Genomic DNA, 22,417 nt, shown 5'->3' with positions numbered 1-22,417 from the left:
TGAAAACTTAATTTGACGCATGCCAAATACCTTGTTTCAGGGTGTTTGGCCACCTGCTATCACGTGAAACCACTGAAACTTCCTTCTCTCTTTGTCTTTGAACACTAAAAGTAAGAGATTTTCAATTGTTTTATAGGACCCAGCAACTGTGTGCGAAACGCATAAGGTCTAAGTGGCGAACTTCTCTCAGCTCCCTACGGTTCTGTGAAAGCTTTAAATTCTGATTATTTCTCTGGGGCTACGTTTGATTTTCAGAAAACCATCAAGTTCTCTTTGTTGAATGATTTTTAACTGCAGGACATGCAGTGTGACCATCTATGCGGAGTCACAAAATTTTACCATGCTTGTGCTAATGCATAATCCATTTTGTTCTGTTGACAATTGGCAGGCACCAAAGAATTAGCCTCTCACGATCAGGATTTCTAAGTCACTAGGATTTGGGATAAACTCAGTAATTTCCTACTGCATACAAATATGTTGGTCATTAGGAGACATGGTTTGATTCTGCATTTCTCTAGAAAAGACGTGTGACATTACAAACTTGAGGAAAAGATTTCTCTAAAGCATTTGAAACTATTTTCAGTTGGTAGCTGTTTTGAATCTCATTAAAGAGCAGATGGTCTCAATTTCAACAGAGGCTAGGCATGTTTGAACTCCACTCATTAGGAGTTCTCTGAGAATTTAATTTCTTAAATGTCTTTGCTATTGAAATAACTGACTAGACTGTCTCTCGTGGTCAGTCATGTCACTCCTTACGTTGTACTGCTGTGAACTCAAGAATTTTTGACAGCAATGTGGGGGAGGCAGCTGAGAAGCTGGAGGTAGTCTTAGGTGTCTAGTAAAGCATGACAGCTTGTCTTGAACTTCACATACCTTTATATTTCATATCCTGTTTCTGAAAAGAGACTCTTCATCCTTGAGGTTATTCAACATAGGTAGATTGTGTGAACCAAGTCTTGATTACTGTTATGATCACAGTGTGAATCAGGATTTGGAGCCTTAACGGCCCTTTCAAAGTCACCGATTTTTGGAATTACTGCTTTGCGTTAGAAAGCTTACACTTTTATACGGTGAAGTGTTTGAGACTCTTCATTATGCCATTAATTTCTGAGGCAAATCTTTCATCTTATTTTAATATATAGTTTATAAATACGTGTATATATATATTATTTTAGTTGTTGCCTAAGTGGTGCTTGTACTTTGGGATATCATTTGAGCTAACAGAGAGTGAGATAATATCTTTGATACATGAGAATTATTGATTAGCCATGATTTTCACTAATATAGTTTGAGGGTTTGGGAAATGTGAGTTGGTATGTTCTCCTTGCTTACAATCTTAGGATGGATTTAGTATGTATTTTATCTTTTCTGTGATTAAAGCTAAGTTTGTTTTCTGGAAATTCTTGATTTGAACATGATTAAGATTTTTCAAAATGAGACAGCGATGGAACAGAACAGTATTACCAGATCAGTATTTCTGAGCCAACATTAGAACCTCGTGGCACATGAGTAGGTATTAGAAAAACTGTCTCAAAACTCTTAAACTGTCCTCTCTAAAATATGCAACAGTGTGTGGTAAGAGTTTGTTCCTGTGTTTTAAATTTCTTATTTCTGAGTCATCTCTATTACCGGTGTGTATGTACACTCCACTATGTTGTCAACTGAATTTACTTTTCTTGTATGAATTTACATTTCTCCTTGTGTATTATGGTTTTACTCCTCATAAGTGTTTTAAAAATCTTCATATCTTAGGTGAAAACTACTAAGTGAAAAAAATAGATTAGAACGTAATTCATAATATGAAGAGGTGGATATCATCTGTGTGTTTACAGAAGACTATTAGAATAATTAAGAGGTGAAATTTTCTGTATGTAATTATCATTTATGATTTGGCTAGACTGGAGTACTATGTTAGAACAGCATAAAAGTAGTCAGGACAATAGATAAACCATATTAGTCATTATTTTTGGAATAGAGATAAAATTGGGAAAGAAATCCATATGACAAAACAGAATGTTTAAATATATGTGTATAATATAAATATATAAATTTGTATAAAGAATATAAAGTATCATAATAATTAGGTTGGAAAGGACTTCCGGAGGTCATCTTATCCAACCTCTTGCTCAAAGAATGTTGGATTACATGAGTTTTCAGAGGGCCTTGCCCAGTTAATGTTTGAATCTTGAAGGATGGGGATTCAGCAACCACTCTGGGCAGCCTGTTCCAGTGCTTGACCATTCTCATGATTAAAAAATAGAATAAAAATTTCCTTATATCTAGTCTGAATTTCCCATGTTCCCAACTGTATTTGTTGCCTTTTGTTCCATAATTCAATATGTATCTTCAATGTTCCATACTTCAATATGTATCTTCAATCAACATAACACGACTTGTCATCAAATGACCAAAATATGGGTTTTGTGTAGTGCAAATTATAAGAAAATAGCACAATTTCTAACCATTTTCTTGAAATACTATGGGCCTTACTTATAGTCTGTTTTAAAATTTCAGGGATAATGTTGCGGTGCAGAATAAGAAAAACAGTAGGTAAAATTGAAGACAATAAAATATATTAAGACATAAAGGACTGTGCTAAAAACTGTCAATTCTGCTCTAAAGAATAGCTAGCCTAGGTAGGTAGAACAGTCAGCTACGCTATATGATAAAAAAAAAATAATAATAGCAATAGTTTTCATCTCAAAATTTGTTTTCTTAAGGATTTTGTCCCTTTTAAAACTTTGTATACATTTTAACATCTTCTACTTAATATTTACATTTTTCATTCATTGCGAATTGTCAAAAGATGTTCCTGTTTTCTAGTTTGAAATATCACTGTGTCTGTTTCCCATTTTTTTGTGAAACCTGCTACCTTTACTTTTTTCTTCAGTTTAATGTATTTAAAATCTTTATCTTTGTCTTGTGCTGTTTTACCTACTATGTCTTGTGGTTTATGTAATTTTCTCAAGCTTTTTGTTTTAAAATTTTATTTTTAATTGCTGTCTGTATCCTTAAATTGGGGAACTGGTCTGTTCTGACTTAATTGCTCTTCTGTGCTGTTACTTACCCCTTCCTGCAGCTGTGAGACATTCACTGAGAAAGCAACCTAACCAGGCATTTACAATTTTAAAAATTTCTTAGCCTCTGTGCTAAAAATACCTGCTTATGGATTATGCTCCTCTTGTATAGTAGTTAATATTTCTTCAGAGGTGACTTGAGAAACTGAGGCACTAGATGTTGCCATTCAAAGTATCTGTGAGCAACTGCTGCCACTTCTATTGCAGTGGGATGGAAAGCCCTGCTAGGAAAGTAGCAGAGCACCTGGTGCTGTGCAGGTAAATATGTCTCTGCACACAGAGTGATAATGCTTAGTGGTCCTGTGATTTGGATAGCTTTCAATGATATTTCGTATTTGTGTAACTAAGAATGCCACTAAAACCTGTAGCGTCTTTGAAAATACTTTAATCTTTTACCACTGTACATAGGATCATAGAATAAGTTGGGTTGGATGGGACCTATGGATGTTATCTAGACCAGTCTCCTACTCCAAGCAGGATTAACTTCAAAGTTAGAACAGGTTTTCAGGATCTTGTCCAACCAAGTTGTAAAAAACTCCAAGGATGGAGAATCTGTAACCTTTTTGGGCAACCTCTTTCAGTGCTTAACCAGATTTGGTTTTCTCTGATATCCAGTCCAATCCCTTGAATGTTGTGTTTTGTCCATTAGCTGTGCATCTCCAAAAATTTCTGCCTTTGTCTTCCCTATAGCTCACCTTTAAGTAGTTGAGGAATGCAAGTAGTTCCCCTCTTCCTGCACCCTTCCCTACCCCAGCCTTCTTTTAGCTAAACAAGCCTGTCTATCTCCCTCAGCTTCTCCTCGTATATTGTGTGCTCTAGTGCCCTGATTGTCTCGGTTGGCCTCTGTTGTATTCTCTTCTGTTTGTTTTTATCTCTAGTATTGGGGGGGAATCTTAAACTTCTGTAGGAGCACAAAGTTAGATGTCATATAGGTATCTGAACAACAAAGCAATAAAATGAGTTGTCACCCTTTCTTGGTGAGCAGTTGTATTTCCAACACAACTAAGTGCTTAATTGCATGCCTAGATTTAGTCTCTGTATTGGCATGTGAAATTAAGGTACCAGAAAAAAAATCATCGTTCATCATTCACAAAAATGGGAAATAGTTTTGACTGAAAGCATTTTGAATATTTTTGTTTTCTAAAGTATTACTCCATTTACAGTTTTATACAGCTAAAAAAAAAATTCCTTCAAGGAAAAAAATAATCATTGGGAATCTTTGCAGTTAATATTTATGTGTGTGAAAAGGAAAGTATAAATAATATAGATCTGACATGACACACAGTAAACACTTCTGACAAACACTGTCTCCTTATGCTTTTAAACTCTAGTAGTTTAAAGATCTGTATAGTGACTAACATGCAGCTATGCCATTATGCACACCCTATATCTTGCTGTAGTAAACAAACACTCTTCATTTCACTGGACTCTTTACGATCCAAAGGGTTGAAGGATGCTAATCATTTGCAGTCCTGGGGTCCAAGGCATGTAGAGCTAAATTCTGCATGCTTTTTGTGAGATGCCCCATTTGTTTTATTAAGGTAATTAGGACATGATTCCCCAATTATTTTTATGAAAATAGTTTTCTTTGTGCAGTTTTTTTTTGTACAAATATTTTCTTTGATATATAAAATCATCTCAATTTCACACACAAAAGAATTAAGAAAATTATTAAAATGACATATTTTTCACTAGGTCTTCTTCACCACTAGGGGAAATGAGAAGAGATATATTAATTCCTTTGATATTTGTTTGTTTATTTTACTAACAAATACTACTGCTTGCTTTCAAAATGAAAGTGACTCTTTCCTTCTTTGTCTTTTTTCTGTCCTTTCTTTCTTGCTTTCGTGGATATGAACTCCAGGAGGACAAAGTGGTTAGAGCCTTTTTTCTGTCTAAAGTTCTTTTCTTTTATGGGTAGACTTACTTCCTGGCCTACATTTGCTTTCATTTACACGGGTGTAATTCCTGCTGAAGGCAAGGGGAGTTACTGTCATTAAAATGAAAGCAATGTTTGGCATGAGAGGCTTACCTGTGTTTCAGATAACTTACTAATAATCTGTGAGTTGTTGTGAACATTATGCATGATATTTCCCTCTGTTTGCAGCCTTTGTGAGCATGCCCCTACTTTTCCTTTAGTTTTGCAATATGATATGTGCACGGTTTAAAAAAAATTAAATAGGTAATTGTCTCATAGGTGTCTCTTAAAAAATACAAATCAAAGTGGCATAAAGTTATTAAAATAATTTGTTGCACCCTGTGATAGTGATGTTTATATCATTGATATGTATGCACTCAACATTTTAGCGTGTAACTTTTTTTTGGCACGGTAGTTCAGTTTTGATTTTTAAGGACAATACAATTTGATACCAGTAAACATTAAGAAAACATATTTATTCTAAACATTTAGGAATATGCCAGCAGTATCATATAGTTATCCATTTCTATATAAATTATTTCCTAAATTAAATAGTATGTACGCATTCCTAAAATGTAGTGCACATATTGTATTGAGCATAATGTTGAAATAATGTTAGATGTTATGCATGTTGCTGACACTTGTTTGTCTTGCTAGTATTACACCTGAAATAAATATTTTAATCTGTTCTTATTTTATATATGTTTAGAAAAGGTAGTATAAAGCTCAATTTGAGAATAAGCGTGGATATATTTCAATATTTTACCAAATTAAATGTGATTTTTTTTTTTTTATAAGAGAATTGAGAAAACTACCTGAACTAGTGTAAATCTGCTCTTCCATGAAAATCTGTAGTGTATTCTGAAGGACTGCAATTGCAAAAGCAGCTTGCCCTGTAGTGCTTGGCAAATTATTTCCTATATTAGATGGACTAAAGGAATTCCTTAGCATTCATACACATCTAGTGAATGTATGCACAGCAAAAGTTTTTCTCCAATAAATGTAATTTTTTCTTACTGATAGCAGTGTCAAAGCTCCCATTGAACTCACACATGTGGTTCAGAAATATATTGCTTCATACAAAAGTTGTAAACCATCTGCTGTTGTTACCATTTAGGATATGTTTTTACTAGGGGGGCAAGTCATCTTTGTGGTGATCCCCCAGTCTGTTGGAGGATTACATAGTTTTCTTTTGGCCTGCATCATTAGAGTTTTCCACATTTAAAAGGTTGTGAACTGACAGAAGCTGTGAAGTAACCCCTGTTCCTAGAATACAGAGTTAGCTGTAGAGTACAAAAGGTAGACGAATGAAAGGAACAATTTTCCCTTTCAGTATAATTTTATGATGGATGCGAAGAGTATTCCCCCAGTCAGTCCAACAACCAATGTCTGTGAGGTACTCATCTATATTGCAGCAGTATCAAATCCTAAAATCTCTTGGAAAATAAAAACAAAAAAGAGTGAAGGAGGTCACAGTAATAAGGTTATATGATTACCTAGTTTTACCATGTACATGTGTTAAGGAGGGAAGGGACAGGAATTTCCCTGCCTAATCAACTAGTTAGATTTTTCCATAAATAATAAAAGTGCCTTAAGTTGCTTTAGGTAATATCCATTTCTGCTATTTTATAATAGATGTTTTAGAAGTTACGAAGGCAGAAATAAAAGGAAATATTTTAAGTCACATTTTTCTCCAGTACAAACACTGAGAAGTATAGGGGCAGCCGTGGTATTTATCTTGCAGCTTTGGTGCTAACAGTAAGGTTAAAAACCCCAATGCATTGTATGCAGATGTCCTCAAAATGGATACTTCAATGTAAACAGGATTTTTTAATTTCATGCGATACAGCTTTTACCAGTAGGTTAACCCACTTAGAGAATCCTCAATATTACTGATTATCCTTTGTTTTCCAGTGTTAGTGTATCAGGGAAGGTGTGAATTCCAGTGTTTCTTAAGAAGCCTATTCTGTATTTTGTAACCATGGAATGGCAAATTCAATCTAGAGTGTTCCTAGATAAAACTGTAGATACTTGGTGAGTGTTGGTGGTATGTTGACCGAATTAAACAACACAGATTTGGAAAATGAGATGTATTCAAAACATCAGGTCTGTGAGGAGTTAGAGAGTAGAAAGACATTTTAGTGTGTCCCCTGTAGAAATTTTGTCACATCTTTTGATAAATATTAAGATTGTAAGGAAAATGTAGGATAGCACATGGTGTCAAATGATTAGGACAATCATACACCAGTCTATTGGTGCTATTTATGGTGGTGGTAAATGGAGTTGGACAGGAATTCTGACTATGTTGTAACGTTGTAGGTATACCATTAAACATGCACAGAAGGGAAATTTTATTACATACTAATACCACTTCGGAGTATAAAGCTCACTGTCCCTTTTTCCACACAGGATGTGGAAATGTCCCATTCCTGCATTAGTTTGGTGTCACTGTATATAAAGAAGTACTTTTGCAAAATGGAGACCCAAATGTGCCAGAAAGGAATAATTTATGTTAAGTTATAATAAAGAGTAAGATCATCTCTGAGAAGGAAACAATGGACTTTTAAAACTGAAAAATAGTGTGATTAGTGAATTTTTTCCATCTTCTGGATTTTTTTTCTTTAAATAACAAAGGTACATTGTAAAGGATATCCTGCATTTGTGTCACTATTATTAAATGAAAATGGGACTATGAGGTAGCAGAATGCTCTTTGAGAAACCAGAGTCAATTAAGGCTGATTGAAATGAAGTTTATTTAAAAAAATAAAGATTCACAAGATCATCTTCCTTTTACTTAGATTTTGACAATTATATTCCTAATGAAATACCTTCATTAAAATGAGCAACACCATTAGCTACGGTAGTGAAATTTTATGGCTACATCATTGAAAATCATGGAGGGTGTGATTAAAAAGATGAGTAACTAAGAAGTGCAATACAGTTTGTGTGAAAACATATCTTCATTGCAAATCATCGAAAATGAACTAGTCGTACAATATTTCAATTTTGACTGAATGTTTTCCTGAATTTAAATGAATTTAAACATACCTTTTCTTGGAGGCACTGGCTTTAAAATAATCACTGATACTTCTGGAGAAAAAAAGTAAGCAACCTAATACAGGAAATTTTTGGAAACAGTTGGCAGGAGAAAACACGGTTTCTTCTCATTTAGCTTCCGTCACTTGCTGGTCATGAGCTGGCTTTTAAAAATGTTGATAAAATCCCTGTACAGTGTTTAGTTATGGACATTTGAGGTTTAGATACGTCGATTCGTGTTTTGTTTTTCAAGTGTTCGTTTTCTTACTCTGCTTCATAACTGTCTCAGGTACAGAGATAGAAAGATCAGTTTTAACTAAATTACTTGCGCCTTAATTAAATTACATTGAAATGTAATTACATATTCACAACAAAGGTTTAGATCAGTGCTGCCCTGTCTGAACGAGAGTGAAGATTTCTTTCTGGATTACACAATGCCAGTTGCCAGTAGTGAAATGCGGTATGTTTTTTGGTTTTTTTCCCTCCATCCCAGAAGTTAGGATGCAATTGCTGATTGTCTCTCATAAAACCGGAGTCAGCTGAAGCAAAAAGATGATGTATATGCGTGTTTAGAGATATGCATGATATAGAGAACACGTATTTTTAAAAGCTGAAGGAGAACGGGGACCTCAGAGAAACCGTGATTCCTTTATATTCCTGCTAGTGAGAGGAAGTCGTCTTAATTTTCTTGCATCCACTTAATTCAGTGCAAGGAGCACCTAGAAAGCAGTGATGGCACTGAAACCCGATCTGGGCTTCATCAGAGAAATTGGAAAGACTATAAACTATTGGGTATTAATCTCACAGATTCTAACACAGACCTGTAACTCGAACTGGAAGAATAGATTTTCTTTTGTAGCTAAATTTCTGCATAATCAAGTAAACACTTCTCTTGCTGGTCATGATCTGGCTTTTAAAAACTTTGAAAAAATCCATGTACAGTATTTAGTTATGGACATTTGAGGTTTAGATACATGAATTCATGTTTTTCAAGCGTTCGTTTTCAAGTGACAGATTCTAAAGTGAGATGAAATGGGCAATTCAGTAGCCTGGCCTTCAGAAGTTCTGATACTTCCTTTGTTCTTTCATCTCTTTTAGTGGGTTCAGGAAGTTGTTTTTAGGGAAACTGTTTTAAACTGCTACAGGTAAATCAAAGTCTTCAACAGAACTTTTTATAATTCTGCAAAGAATAAACCTGAGGAGCAATGCTAGAGAACTTCCTCTTTGTTCTGTCTTTATTTCCTGTGCAAGTGGATAAAACATTTGACACTTTTCTTGAAGTAAGTCCCCTACCTTGGTACTGTTATGCATTTTGAAACACTTAAGACACAGACAAATAGCTTGTCTTTAAAAATCAAGTCTTCAGCCTTCACCAATCCTAAGAACCTGCAGAATTTTTTTTATAAAGTCATCTCAAAGACTCTTCTAAGCAAATTCAGAAATGTATTTACTGAATAGTTTCCTAGGTTAATTTCCCTAATAACTTGACTGACTTTGGATTTTTTTATTTGAACTTTAATAATTTAATCACAGTTTAATAATTTTTGAGATTCCTAGATGGAGTTCAGACAATGACAGTTTATTTTTAGCAAATTAATGTCAAAGAACAATTCTATATAAAATTACATTAGAAAAGATGAAAAGCAATTATCATAGGGCATTATTCTTCCTTCCTTTGTCTTACTGCAGTTAGAACTGCCTATTCCGTAGTTTTCCTTCACCATGTTCCAGAGTAATGAATTACTCCATTCAGGAGAGACCAAGGTGGTGGTGAGAATGTTTCCTGTCATTTTGTGGAAATTGCACTGTTAAACAAGAAAGAAAGCTTTTCTCATTTTATTTCTGCCTTTCTGAACCGATCCTGGGCCCTGCCAAGTATCCTATTGTTTCTAAAATATCCGTGTTGCATGTCTGTACCTTCACAGTGCCCTATAACTTTCTCATCTGGAATTGCACAAATGTGAAAAGTATTTGTAGAAACCATAGGTTGCTCCTCCTACTGCTGCCTTATTGCTGTTGGAATAGACCTTTTTGGGTAAACTCTTACCCTGTTCTTGACACCTGACTCAGACGGACTTTGTGTCTTACGAGACACACTGAGTCTCATCAAGCTTTTCATGGGCTATATATGCTCTAAAGGATACTTTTTTTTAACAAAGAAATATATTAATTTCCAGATTATTGGAAAAAAACTTTTTTACAAAGCCACTCGCAAAAGCAATAGAATATTTCCTAGACTTACCTCTGACTAAAGCCTCCTGTACAAGCTATTTTCTAGGATCGCTTTCTGAGATATCTCCCTGCTGCGGGAACCTTAATGATTTTCCTCAGGTCTTGAGTATTGTCTTTCAGATTGGGATCTCTAAAAGTAATTTGGAGAGTTGGCAACTTAGACCTTCCTGTCTTGGGCCACTTGTCCTAGGCTGTTCTCTGATCCTGTTTCTCATGTATCCATTTGTCTAAGCGGCTCTCCTTTATCTTACTGTGTTCAGAGCTCAGTCTTGTTTCCTTCATCACTACAGAATGCACCTCTAGTAGCAGAAGGTGCTTTTAATGAACACGGGACTGAAAGCCCACAGTTTTTCTGCTTTCTGTCTCTTGGAGTTGGATTGCAAAACATAAATAAAATGAACTCTCTGTAAATATAAGTACTAAGTTGCTTCTTTTCTCATGAATCGTGAACATGATTCACAGTCAAATTATGTTCTGTACTCACAAATATGTTACCTAGCCTTCTGTTTTCAGCATTTTCAAGACTGTCACAATGTGGCATGTAATAGAATGCAGTTAGTACATATACATCTTATTAAAGCTGCAGATTTAATCTTGCCTGAAGTCCTGATGAAGACCACACATAGAAATGCATTGTACTGATGGTTAAATTGGCATACAAATGTTTTCCCTAAATTATATCTCTTCCCACGTTGTTAACTTTGATGGCCTTACTGTCATACTAAGATACACTCTGTGTTGGCCATCACAGTCAAGGGACAGGGAGATTACACTGCTTTATGGACCAACTTTGTATTGACTTCTGTTTGTTCTTTTTTTTTCTTCACCACAATGCCCTTTGGCCCATTTCCTCATGCACAAATCAATGGCATACCCTTCACAGTGGTCAAGGAAAGGGGGATGCGATCCTAGGAGTTGCCAGTCTCCTTTTCCAGCTTCTCTTGTATTTGAAAGTTGATTGGAAAATAAAAATAAATCAACTTATTGACACAGTGGAGCTTCAGAATGGTGTTAACTAGTTCAATCTAATGACTACATGGGCTTTTATATATCTATGTAGTGATTCTTTGCCTTTGTTAGCAAACTCCATGCTTGAAGAACAGACTCAGATATGTTTCTTGCTTAAGAACAAACAGAAAACTGACTAGAAGAGTAAGTCAGTCTGAAAATATATATACTTCTCTATTAGATGAGCAAGGGTTTATATGCGCAAAAGCCTGTATATTTTTTTCACCTACAACAGTCAGTGTAAAAGGTACTAGTTCCTCCTATAATATAAACCTTGTCCTGTACATGTACACTATAGTGGTGTAATTTTATAGTACAGAAATTAGAAGTAATTGGTTTGCTTTTAGATGGTACTGAATTTCTGAAAACCATTAGAGCTGATTTAGAGAGAGCCTGGTGGAATTAGAAGGGCTGGCTTTCATTTTGCTAACTATTTTATTATGTGATTTTTTTCTATCCTGATAGCACTAGAAATTTATCTTTTAATTTCAAATTGGGCAAAATAGATCCATTTTCCTATAATTTCTTCTTTAGGCTATCCTAAAATAATTTTATCTTAAAATGTGTATGGAAACAGTGTAATAACACTATATACTTTATCACATCAACAGATTTTTGCTTTCATTTTTGTTCAAATTAATAAAGCTATTTGCAATTCTGGAACCAGAAGATGAAACAGTTCCTGAGCAGTAAGTTATATTTGCCACCTGTTGCAATATTCAGAAACCATATCATGTGCTATTAAGTTCCAGGTGTAGACCTTTATCAAAGGTAGCTCAGCAAATTCCTTGTTGCAGTCCCAGGTGTGTAACAGCACACCTAGGACTCTTTGGACACAGTTAGACATTATGGCACAGCAGGGGATGGTATAAATGTTTAATTATCTAGATTCAGCTTCAGTGGCTGGAAACCAGTGCCTATATATATAAATAATGAAGACATTGCTAGTAATAGAGTAAAGCGGCAAACCTCTCAAGGTGGTGGTTTTTTTTTTTTCCCTCAATTGTTTACTTAGGGCTTTATTTATATAGCGTCTTCAAGGAACAGTTTATTGATAGGTTGAGGAATTAAATGAAAAAGGCCTTGTACCTGGGTTAATATTGTCTGCTGGTTAGATCTGCTTTATGAAAAAAGGAATTTGTATGGCGAAAATATCAAATATTGGATTCACAGGCAAGACAATTATTCAGCATAGTATGAATGACTTCATGTAGACAACTTCAGCAGATATTGGACTTGAGTGCATTCATGGAGAAATTTAAATAAATGTGAAAAATACTGTGTTTAAACGAGATGTCATCTAGGAAGTATAAATAGGAGGGTATTTGAAAATTAAAAATTCCTTGGTTTGAATTATTATAAAGATGCCCTCATTCAGCATCAAGGAGATCTACGGAAAAGCCTGGATTTCAGGTAGCTAATTCAATTTCAGTCAATTGATGTGTACTAATGTTTGTAGTTTTTTGAGAATTAGTTTCATGCAGTTCACAAGTCCTTCTTGTCATTTTAGACCTGCAAGAAATAAAATAACTATGCTTTTTAAACCAAATTCATAAAAAAAAAATTACAGGAGCTCTGTTTGATGTTGGGGATAATATGCTTTCACAAAATAAATCTCTAGTGTTTTTATACTGATGGAACTGTAGATGTATCTTTATTAACTGAAGTTAGAATCTTAGTCATTTAGTTTACTATGTATACAGGTACACATCCCATTTATCTTTAAATGTTTAAACTTCTTGGGCAGTGTTAATCACTAGCGTTCATTTAACCTGTTCATCTTTCAGTTTCAGTGTAATTGCTACATAACTTCAGAGTCATGACCTGGTTAATTAAGGTGTTCTTGCTCTCAGATACTTGGTCATGTGATTATGAAAGGTGATATTTATTGTTGTTAACCATTTGGATTTCTTACAGTTCTAGGTAGGCAATGTATGGTAACTTTCCAAGAGATGAGAATACTTTTACCTCTACATTGAAGAGAGGGCTCAAATGCTTTTTTCTCCTGTTGTGTACAATCGTCTAGTTGTCTGTTTGCATTCAGTATTAGTTCATTTTAGTTTATTTTTAAACTCTAGCACCGTGATGATTATATACATTCTTTAATAAATTGTTTTTTCTCTGTACGTGGGAAGGAAATTCATATGTCTCTCTCTTAATCGGCTTTAAATTATTTTTTAGTTTTATCTAATCCTGGTTTTGTTTTCTTTTTGTCATGGACATAATTCAGAGAGGCCAAATAAAACACACTATAGTGGATATCTGGCCTCAGTCATTTGGGAAGAGCATAATTTTTTGCATTGTTATTCACATATTTGTTTTATAGCAAAAAGTGAAAATCAGCTCACAATTTAGCCTATAGATCCAGACACCAATCTCAAGCGCTCATTAAAAATGTCTAAAAAAGTTATTTTTTTATTCAAGAGAAAATGCTTTATTATTATGAACCATGTTGCAAAGAGATTTTTTTGCGGTAATCTGTGTTTCTCAACTCTTTCTAGATTAATATGATTATTTTTGTTTCATAGCGTCTTCATTTATTTATCTTAACTGACTATTTATAAAGAACTTTGAAATAAAATAGCTATCGGCCTGCAACATTAGACTTCTGTAGTTTTATTGTGCCAAAAGCTTAATAAAATCTCATAGATACATTTTGTATTGTGAATAGGATTCTGATACTTCTATTGTAGTTGTCACAAATTTAAAATTAAATATGAAGTAAGAACAAATCTAAGCCTTATCATACTTTTCCTTTTCCTGTAACTTTCAGTTACTTATTAATCTTTCCTTCTCATGTTTAGTAGAACACCAGCACAAATTATCTGGGTATTATTTAAAGAAAACCTCTTGCAAATGAAACCAATTACCTTTCGTAGTAAAACATGGTCCTTTTCAGTGATTTTTAAATAGGTAGGTTTTTATTTACTGGTTACCATTCAGATCAGCATGGGGTTCTGTTAGTTGAACCTTCCTATAGAGCATAGTCCACATGCTGAACAAAGGTGGCTGTGGACTACCTGGGTCCTTTAATGATTCAGATCCAGGCCCTAACATAAATATATTGGTTTTGCTTTGTGTATAAACTGTAGAGCACATCTGTGAAGTGTATGTCCTTCAGAAATTACCTGCTGCAAGATATATTTTAAATCAGAAGTTTCATAAAACTTCTGTGATCAGTCACTGTTTCAGTTCTTAGTGATACTTTTGTCAAAAAATGTTCCTAAATAAAATTTTAACAAGATAACTGCAAAAGTATGCATTTGATTTAAAAGCATACAGTGTCTGAGCCAACTGAGAATAATAGTACCGTAAGTCTGGATGTACTCTGCAGTGATGAAATTAGTAAGCATAGGAAACACAGCATTACTTCCTTCAAGGATGGTGAAGACATGACTGATCCAAACCCGCTGTCCCAGTGTGCCACCTTCTTCCTGTCACTGATAATGCTCTCAGTAGGCGAGACGCTGTCGTGATTTACATTTCTCAAGCCTCTAATTAACCTGGGAAAGTGTTTTCTTCAGATCTGTTGATGTGGAAAGACAAAGCTAGATGATATTCGTATATTGTAAATTTGTAATTTACGTTGTAAATACACCTGCGGGCTCTCTCCTATTTTTCCCTCAAGAGTGCAGTAGTTCTCACAGCTGATGCTGAATTGAAAAGGGTGTGTCTCTATGCCCAAAGGAGAAGAGCTGCATATAAATCTGTGAGTTTCCTCTTATTGACCTCTCCAAAGCCAGTATTTCTTACCTCAGTAGCAGCAGCCCTGGCACACGAGAAGGAATCCCACACTGAATTTGGGGCATTAATGGAACTTTTCTTTTTAGACAGCCCTGATGTAATTTGCATAGGTTTTTTGAAGCTACTAGATGTGAAGTATCCTTTTTTACTCATGAACTCTTTTTTACTCAGAACTCTTACCACGCATACCAAAATCCTTTAGTCTAGATCTGGTTATATGATTCTGTTTAGTTACAATAAACCTTAAAGCAGTCCTTCAGAAAGTTCATGACGTCATACGAAATGTAAAAAGGCAAGTTGGGTTCTTCTTCCTCATCATTTGAAAATTCTGCAATGAGATCTTACAATTGTGGTTGTCCAGTGAGGGAGCTGTGGCTACTATTCTTAAAGCCTGAGGATATAATCAAGTTACTGAGACTCATCCCATATATCCCACCTTTTACTAGATTTAATTAGTAATTAATTTAATTAGTAGATTTAATTACTAGTTAATTAGAAAGCATTGCAAACATGCTACTTAGGCAATGACCTTAGTTGTTACTATTTTAAGTTCATAAAAAGTAGTATTACTGTGGAATAGAAGCTTTGTTGTCCTGTGTTGTGGTTTAACCCCGGCTGGCAACTAAGCACCACCTAGCCGCTCGCTCACTCCCCCCAGTCAGGATGGGGGAGACAATTGGAAGGGTAAAAGTGAGAAAGAAACTCATGGGCTGAGACAAAAACAGTTTATTAATTAAAAAGAAATAATAAAAATAAATAAAATAAATAAAATTGTAAAGAAAAGAGGGAAAAAACACCCACACAGAGAGAGTGGAAAATAAACCCCAAGAAAGACAAGTGATGCAAATGTTGCATCTTTTACTGTTGCTGTGCTGCTGTAACATTGCTAACATGATACACGACTAAAGCCCACTAGAGGGAGCCAGAAATATTTATTATGATATTGCCAAATCAGCATTTCATATGATTTCCACTTCTACTTTTTATCTGACTCTACGAAAGTGTAACATAATGCTGTGTCTTTTATAGCACATTCTAATCTGCATGTCATATAGTTATCTTAGGTAAGGGGTTTTTCATGCCCTAAATCCACAAAACAGGAGCTGACTGCTGTGTAGGCAATTATTTGAGGTAGAGCATGCCACCAGTTACAAACTTACATGTAACAGTTAGGGAATAAAGGGGCGGCTCTATCAGAGAGAAATAGACTGCTGTCTTCACTTTCAATGTGGTTAAATGTGGGTTAGGTCTGGTCCAGAATTGGGAATGAAAACACATACAACTTCACATCCTGAGAAGATAAAAAATTCTTACATAAAGGCACCATTGTGTCGGGATTTAATCTCAACAAAAGTGCCTGTTCAACCACTTTTCTTTCTGAAGCCTCAAACATTTAACCTAGCCCATTCATGTAGGCTGCATGTGGTGTCTCCACAGACCTTGACTCGCTTCACTCAACATTGTCTGTAGTGTATGCCAAAAAAATGAAGGGACAAGCAGAAGCCACATGGAGATGACAATAGTAAAATATTGTGGTTTATCAAGGTAAACTGATAAAAGCTTCCAGCTGTGAGCTGGAATGTAATAACTGCACAGCATATTTAAAAAGATTTCCTAACAAACTACATGCTCTTTGTTAGGAAAACTGCATGTCATTTCTAAGGCACAGGCATAGTTTCCAGGACATGCTTCTAGAAAGCCTTTTATTCTGATGAGAACTTCAAATTCTGATGCAAAGTTTTTCGGGACTAAATTATCTGTATAACTATCTTAGGTAATGTCCTTTGAAAAGTCTGCTAGTTGTTGGCTGCAAACTGAAATTGTACTGTGTGTGCTTTTTTGAAGAGAGATTACTAGCCTATTCAGTTATTGGTATTCTTTAAGACACTTAGTCTGTGACTTGTTTCCTGTTTTTACTTCATCTGTATTCTCATATTATGAGTTTTGAAGGACATGAATGACTTAAGGTATGAGACTTTGCATTGTTCTGCTTTATACTGTCAGTTCACATACACATAATGTGTATGTGAAAGGTTTTACCACCGTCTATGTCTCTTTCCTTGCAAGAGGGAAGGATGCGAAAGAACAATAAAGCAGAAAGTGGTTGTTAAACTGTAGATACAATTATCTGAGTGAAATGTGAAGCAGTACTTATTTTCAGGAAGGCAGTAATTCTCACTAATAACACTTTCAAAGCCTGCTAATTTATACTAGCAGCAGAGGGGAAGCATTCACCTACCTGCCTCAACAGGCTGATGAAGTAGCAGAAGGACTTCGTGTATGTGGAATTTATAGATATTTTGAAGGAAGCACAGAGAATTGTCAATTATATAAAGTAGAATTGTAGGCAATTTACCAGATGTGTTTCCTAACAAAGGGGATTATTTGACACTGGAATTAAAAGGATTAGCTTTATTTCATTGCACATAAAGTCCTTTTTCCTTTCGTGAAATACGATTGTTCTCTTCCGCATATTGACAAGTAATATATACCCGACTGTGTTAGGTGTCACTAAGTCTGTTGCTTTTCTACTCTTATTCTCCTTTTCTGTTTTGAAAGTCATTAAACTGACATACTGGCATACATGTAAAACATTTTTTAAATCTTATATTTTCTTACTGTTCTGTCAGGGTTAACTGTGGCTGCATCTCATGGTAGGCAAAAGATGTGTAGCACTCAACTCAGTGTAGATTCCAGCCCGGATAGCGCAGCATAGCTAGCCGGTCGAGGGAGGTGATTGTCCCACCCTACACACCACCTTGAGTACTGTCTGCGGTTTTGGGCGCCTCAATGTGCAAAGGACATTGAACTATTAGAGTGTGTCCAGAGGACGGTGACTAAGATGGTGAAGGGTCTCCAGGGCAGGACTTATGAGGATCAGCTGAGGTCAATTGACTTGTTCAGCTCAGACCAGAGAAGGCTGAGGGGTGACCTCATTGCAGTCTACAGCTTCCTCATGGGGGGCAGTAGAGGGGGAGGTGCTGATCTCCTCTCTCTGGTGACCAATGATAGGACATGAACGAATAGAGTGAAGCTGCATCACAGGAAGTTCAGACTGGACATTAGGAAAAGGCTCTTCACTGAGAGGGTGGTCGGTCACTGGGACAGGCTCCCCAGGGAAGCGGTCACAGCACCAAACCTGTCAGAGTTCAAGGAGAGTCTGGATGATGCTCTTAGTCATATGGTTTAGCGTTAGGTAGTTCTGAGAGAAGCAGGGAGTTGGACTCAATGATCCTTATGGGTCCCTTCCACCTCGAGATATTCTGTGATTCTATATGTCTTATTTTCTTGGCTGAGCTTTGCAGCCTGCACTGAGAGCTGTGCTGCTGTAACTATATTCTTAGAGTCTAGGCAGCAAGTTTATGTTAAGTTGAAGAATGTTTATGTGGGTTTCAATTCAACAGTAACTGCATGATAAGCGTCTCAATTTTTCTATTACCATTCTGTTACATTTCATTACAGTTGGGTCTTTCATTTTTCTCAGACAATTTCAGTAATGAGTGATGACACAGATGATGTATGTGGTGTAGTTCTGTTGACTTCAATTTAATGCCATCTGCATAAAGACCCCAGGCTTATTGTGGTCCTGTCACATTTTCTCCCTTTTTGGCCTCCTGTTGATGTTGATATCATGTCTTGTAGTACTAAATAACCTGTGAACATTCAGTGCCATTCATCTTCAGGCAGTTTACAAGTGTTAACTAATGAATATGCTCAGCACCTCTGTGCTGTAGATCATTTGTTATTTTTATTAGCTGATTCCTTAATGAAGCTGTGGCATTAGTACAGAACTTTGAACACAAAGTGGTATAAATAACATCTAATTGAGACTTCCGGGCAACAAAAGTCTTAAAATCAAGTCACGGTAAAATATTCGAATATTTTTACCAGTGACTTTGAAAGTAAAAATCGTTATGAAATAGAACAGTTTGGAAGTGTCATTTGGATGATTTCTATTGTGTGCCAAATCTTGTGGAACACAGTAGTTATTTTGCCTGAATTAATTATTATAAAAATATTTAAGAAAATAAGAAAATGTTGTAATAATATCTTCTTAAATAAAACTTAATATTTTCAAACATCCTTGATTTGTGTTATGAACTGTTAGCATCAATCACTTTGCTATAAAATTGTGGAAAATTTGTAATTCTAATGTCTATTTATATTACCGTACTCCATCTGTAACTGCCTATTTGTGTTTTTCTACCAAAAATCTTACTGCCTTTCCTCGACAGAGGAGAATTATTTTTTAGGAATTAAGGGAACAAATAGGCAAAACCAGTTCGATTGAGGAGTTCAAGGAACTAGTTTGTGTGCAGAGATGGCTAGGGATTAGAGTATAACAGTTAACTGTAACTTCTTTACAGAAGATTAAATGTTACAAGACCACCTAGATATTACTGGTTAAAGTGAAACAAGGAGGATTAATTGAATAATGATATACAGGGGAATGCTGCAAGCAACTTCCTAGCTGTGTTCTTCAAGCATTAGCACTGGGGAAGATCTTTAATATTTTCAGTAGTGGCCTTGGCACAGAGAAGAAGAATGCCATAATTAAATGCTTTGGTGACACAAATTTGGATACTTATCAGTACAGGGGAGCAACAGGATACTGTATAATAAGAAACCAGATGACCTTGTGAACTCCAGGAGTAAAAACAAGTGAGATTAAATAGCAATAAGCGTAAAATCAGGAATTTAAAGACTAATAAGAGTTTCTACTCTGAACTACAGGCCAGGGACTCCTGTGTGGCTCAGTCCTGGTCAAAACCCCTGAATTCTGTTTTCCATAGTAGGATTGCTGTGCCCAAGCTGCTTATATAGGAGCAGTTCCTGCTTCATGCTGTTCTTCTACACTGCGTGCTGGCGTTCTGTGAAAGATGCTGGTTGGCAAAGGCCTAACTGTGCCAGGAAGTGTAAGAATTAACGGGCCAGCACCTGGCCCTGTGACATTGTTATGTCTTGCTAGTATAGGCAGGGCCTGAAAGAGCAAAATCTGTTTGGTCTTGAAAAATGAAAGGAGAGAGGGTATGTGATTGGTTGCTACAAGAACATCAGGCATCAAACACTGAGGAAAGAAAGGAGCTATTTAAACTAAATGACAACACTGGTACAAGAATAAATAGCAATAAACTAGCTTGGAATAAATAAGCACTAGATATTAAAAGGCATTCTTTCAATTGTAGCTGTAGGACCTGGAAAAGCATTTTTACAGATTTTTGCCTCATTATTTCTAGTTAATTTTAAGATGGAACTTAATTAAATTATATAGTTATTAAATAAAATCCTATTGCTGGAAGCAGCAGGCAACTGTAATCAATATAGAGGTTTCATTCTAGCCAATATTCTTATTTAGTGAGCTTAAACTTGCTGAGAAAAGTGACAGCAAATGTATGCTCAGTTCTCTTACTTTCTTAAGATTCTTACAAATCTGAATCATTGGTAAAGGTGGAGCTTGGTCAGCTTTACATTCTAAATATATTACATAATTATGCAAGTTTCCAAGGCTAAGGGAAGAGTTTGTGGAACCATGTTGCAGATTCTGTTCACTTATGGCAGGTTTCTTTCATACCAAAACTTACCACACTTATTTAATCAGCCCTCATTGCCCTGTGTGGACTTACCAACTCTGTTTAGGAAGCAGCACAGCTGCATTTGCTGGGACTTAACACTTACTGGTGTGTACTATGTCCAGATCACACCCAGTTTCACATTAGCATTTCCTCACTGGAGGTCTTTACACCATCTAGTTCTTCATGAAATCATGAAAGCTCATGAAAGAGTGTATGGTCAGTATGGCAATGTGCTGGAATTTCCATTGGCATTGATCAGAAACACTTTGGACTGGACAGTGTTGAGTTGTGTCTGTGCCATAATGAAAAAAGCAAATCAGTGCCTTTACAGGTCTTGCAGAATCAGTTCTTTTATATGGGAACTACTCCTTTTCATACATTATACTTTAGGAAGGATATGCTCTGGCTTATATTAACCCACCTAGATTAGTGTTCCAGCTAACAGTTTCTAGTCCTGCTGTGCATGTGGAGGTCTTTGTCACTTTTTTTGAACATAAATAATCTGTTTTCCTAGTCAGATATCTTACTGAGTTTAGAAAAACATATGAATGAAATTGCTAGTATATACCTTAAAGATAATAAAAACTTGATACAAGAGAGATGCACTGTCCCATTAGGGTGATAAGTACAGCGTTAGTACAAAAGAGTGAGTATACCTTTTTAAAATTGTAGTAACTTATGATATTCTTCTCTTATGCTTAAAAGAATTATGTACATATATATTGTATCAAATTCATGCACAAAAAGCGATATACTCATTTTTTGCCGACTGGGTTGTTTATGACCATCATAACTTTTCATACATAATATATCCATTCACCACAAAGTCCAGAGCAAATGTGTAGTATGGTCACCCGCTCAGTATTCAGAATTTTTGTGTGCAAATACACATATCCTTTAAAATACATGTAAAGATGTTAGTCTTGTACTAGTATTTTAAGCTTCCCCACTTTTATTAACTGATATTGGAATCCTTGTGTATTTAATACAATCTGGGGGGATGGGTATCCGTGTTAGTATGGATATAGGGCCAATAAACATTATATCAGTTTTGGCAGTCGGTCCGGTTGATTATAACTTTCTTGCTTGCATGAAAGTGAAAGTTAGTACCATAGCACATACTAGTGGCAAAATATTGAAAAACAGGTAATGTTTATCAACTCTTAAAACAGTCAGAAATTCAGAGATTATGTTTGCTTCTGTAATATACTTCATTGACTAAATGCATTAATTTCACAGTAGGAAATGGTGTGACCAAAGGGTGAAGGTAACCCACAGGTATAGTCGAAAGAATAAGGTAGGGCTGAATGGGTAAATACTAAGATACAATCTCTGTTTGCTATAGTGCAGTTTCAGAAGAAGCTACCATGCAATGTCAGTAATATTATTAATTTATTTTAGAGGATATGGAATCTTGCAGATTCATTTTGCTTTGAAAGAGAAGCAGTAAAATTGATTGATATCAAATAAAAACCTAAACCATCTTCAAGGTATATTTCACAGTACTGTAACCGCTGCAAGGACTTTTTGTTCTCAGTTACAATCAAATAAATCCAGAGTAGTTCTGTTGATCTTAGAACAGTTATTTGGATTTATTTTTATGTAGAAAAATAGTTACCAAAATGCAGTTAAAAACAATCATAGAATCATTTGGTTTGGAAGTGACCTGGGATACATCTAGTCCAGCATCCTGCTCAAAGTATGATTGATACTGGAAAAGAAAAGAGAAAAACTACCATGTTTCAAAAAAGAATAGATGTTTGGAAAGAAAACAGCAGGAAAAGAAAAACAAGATTTCTAGATTTCTTCGAAAAATAGAAATTGATGAT

General features: G+C 35.5%; 1 protein-coding gene across 3 annotated transcripts in view; it reads left to right on the top strand.

Annotated features, from left to right (window-relative positions):
• Window positions 1–22,417, top strand: part of RIMS2 (regulating synaptic membrane exocytosis 2) — a 490,283-nt gene that overhangs the window by 98,885 nt on the left and 368,981 nt on the right. For all 3 annotated transcript variants that reach the window (XM_054192248.1, XM_054192250.1, XM_054192247.1), the window contains one exon: window positions 4,942–4,953. In XM_054192248.1, coding sequence (XP_054048223.1) covers window positions 4,942–4,953 — 12 coding nt within the window. The remainder of the gene's footprint in view (window positions 1–4,941; window positions 4,954–22,417) is intronic.

This window comes from Rissa tridactyla, chromosome 2 (genome assembly GCF_028500815.1).
Source record: "Rissa tridactyla isolate bRisTri1 chromosome 2, bRisTri1.patW.cur.20221130, whole genome shotgun sequence".
NCBI lineage: Eukaryota > Metazoa > Chordata > Aves > Charadriiformes > Laridae > Rissa > Rissa tridactyla.
Note: the sequence above shows the minus strand (reverse complement) of the source record. Positions and strands in the feature narration are given on the sequence as shown.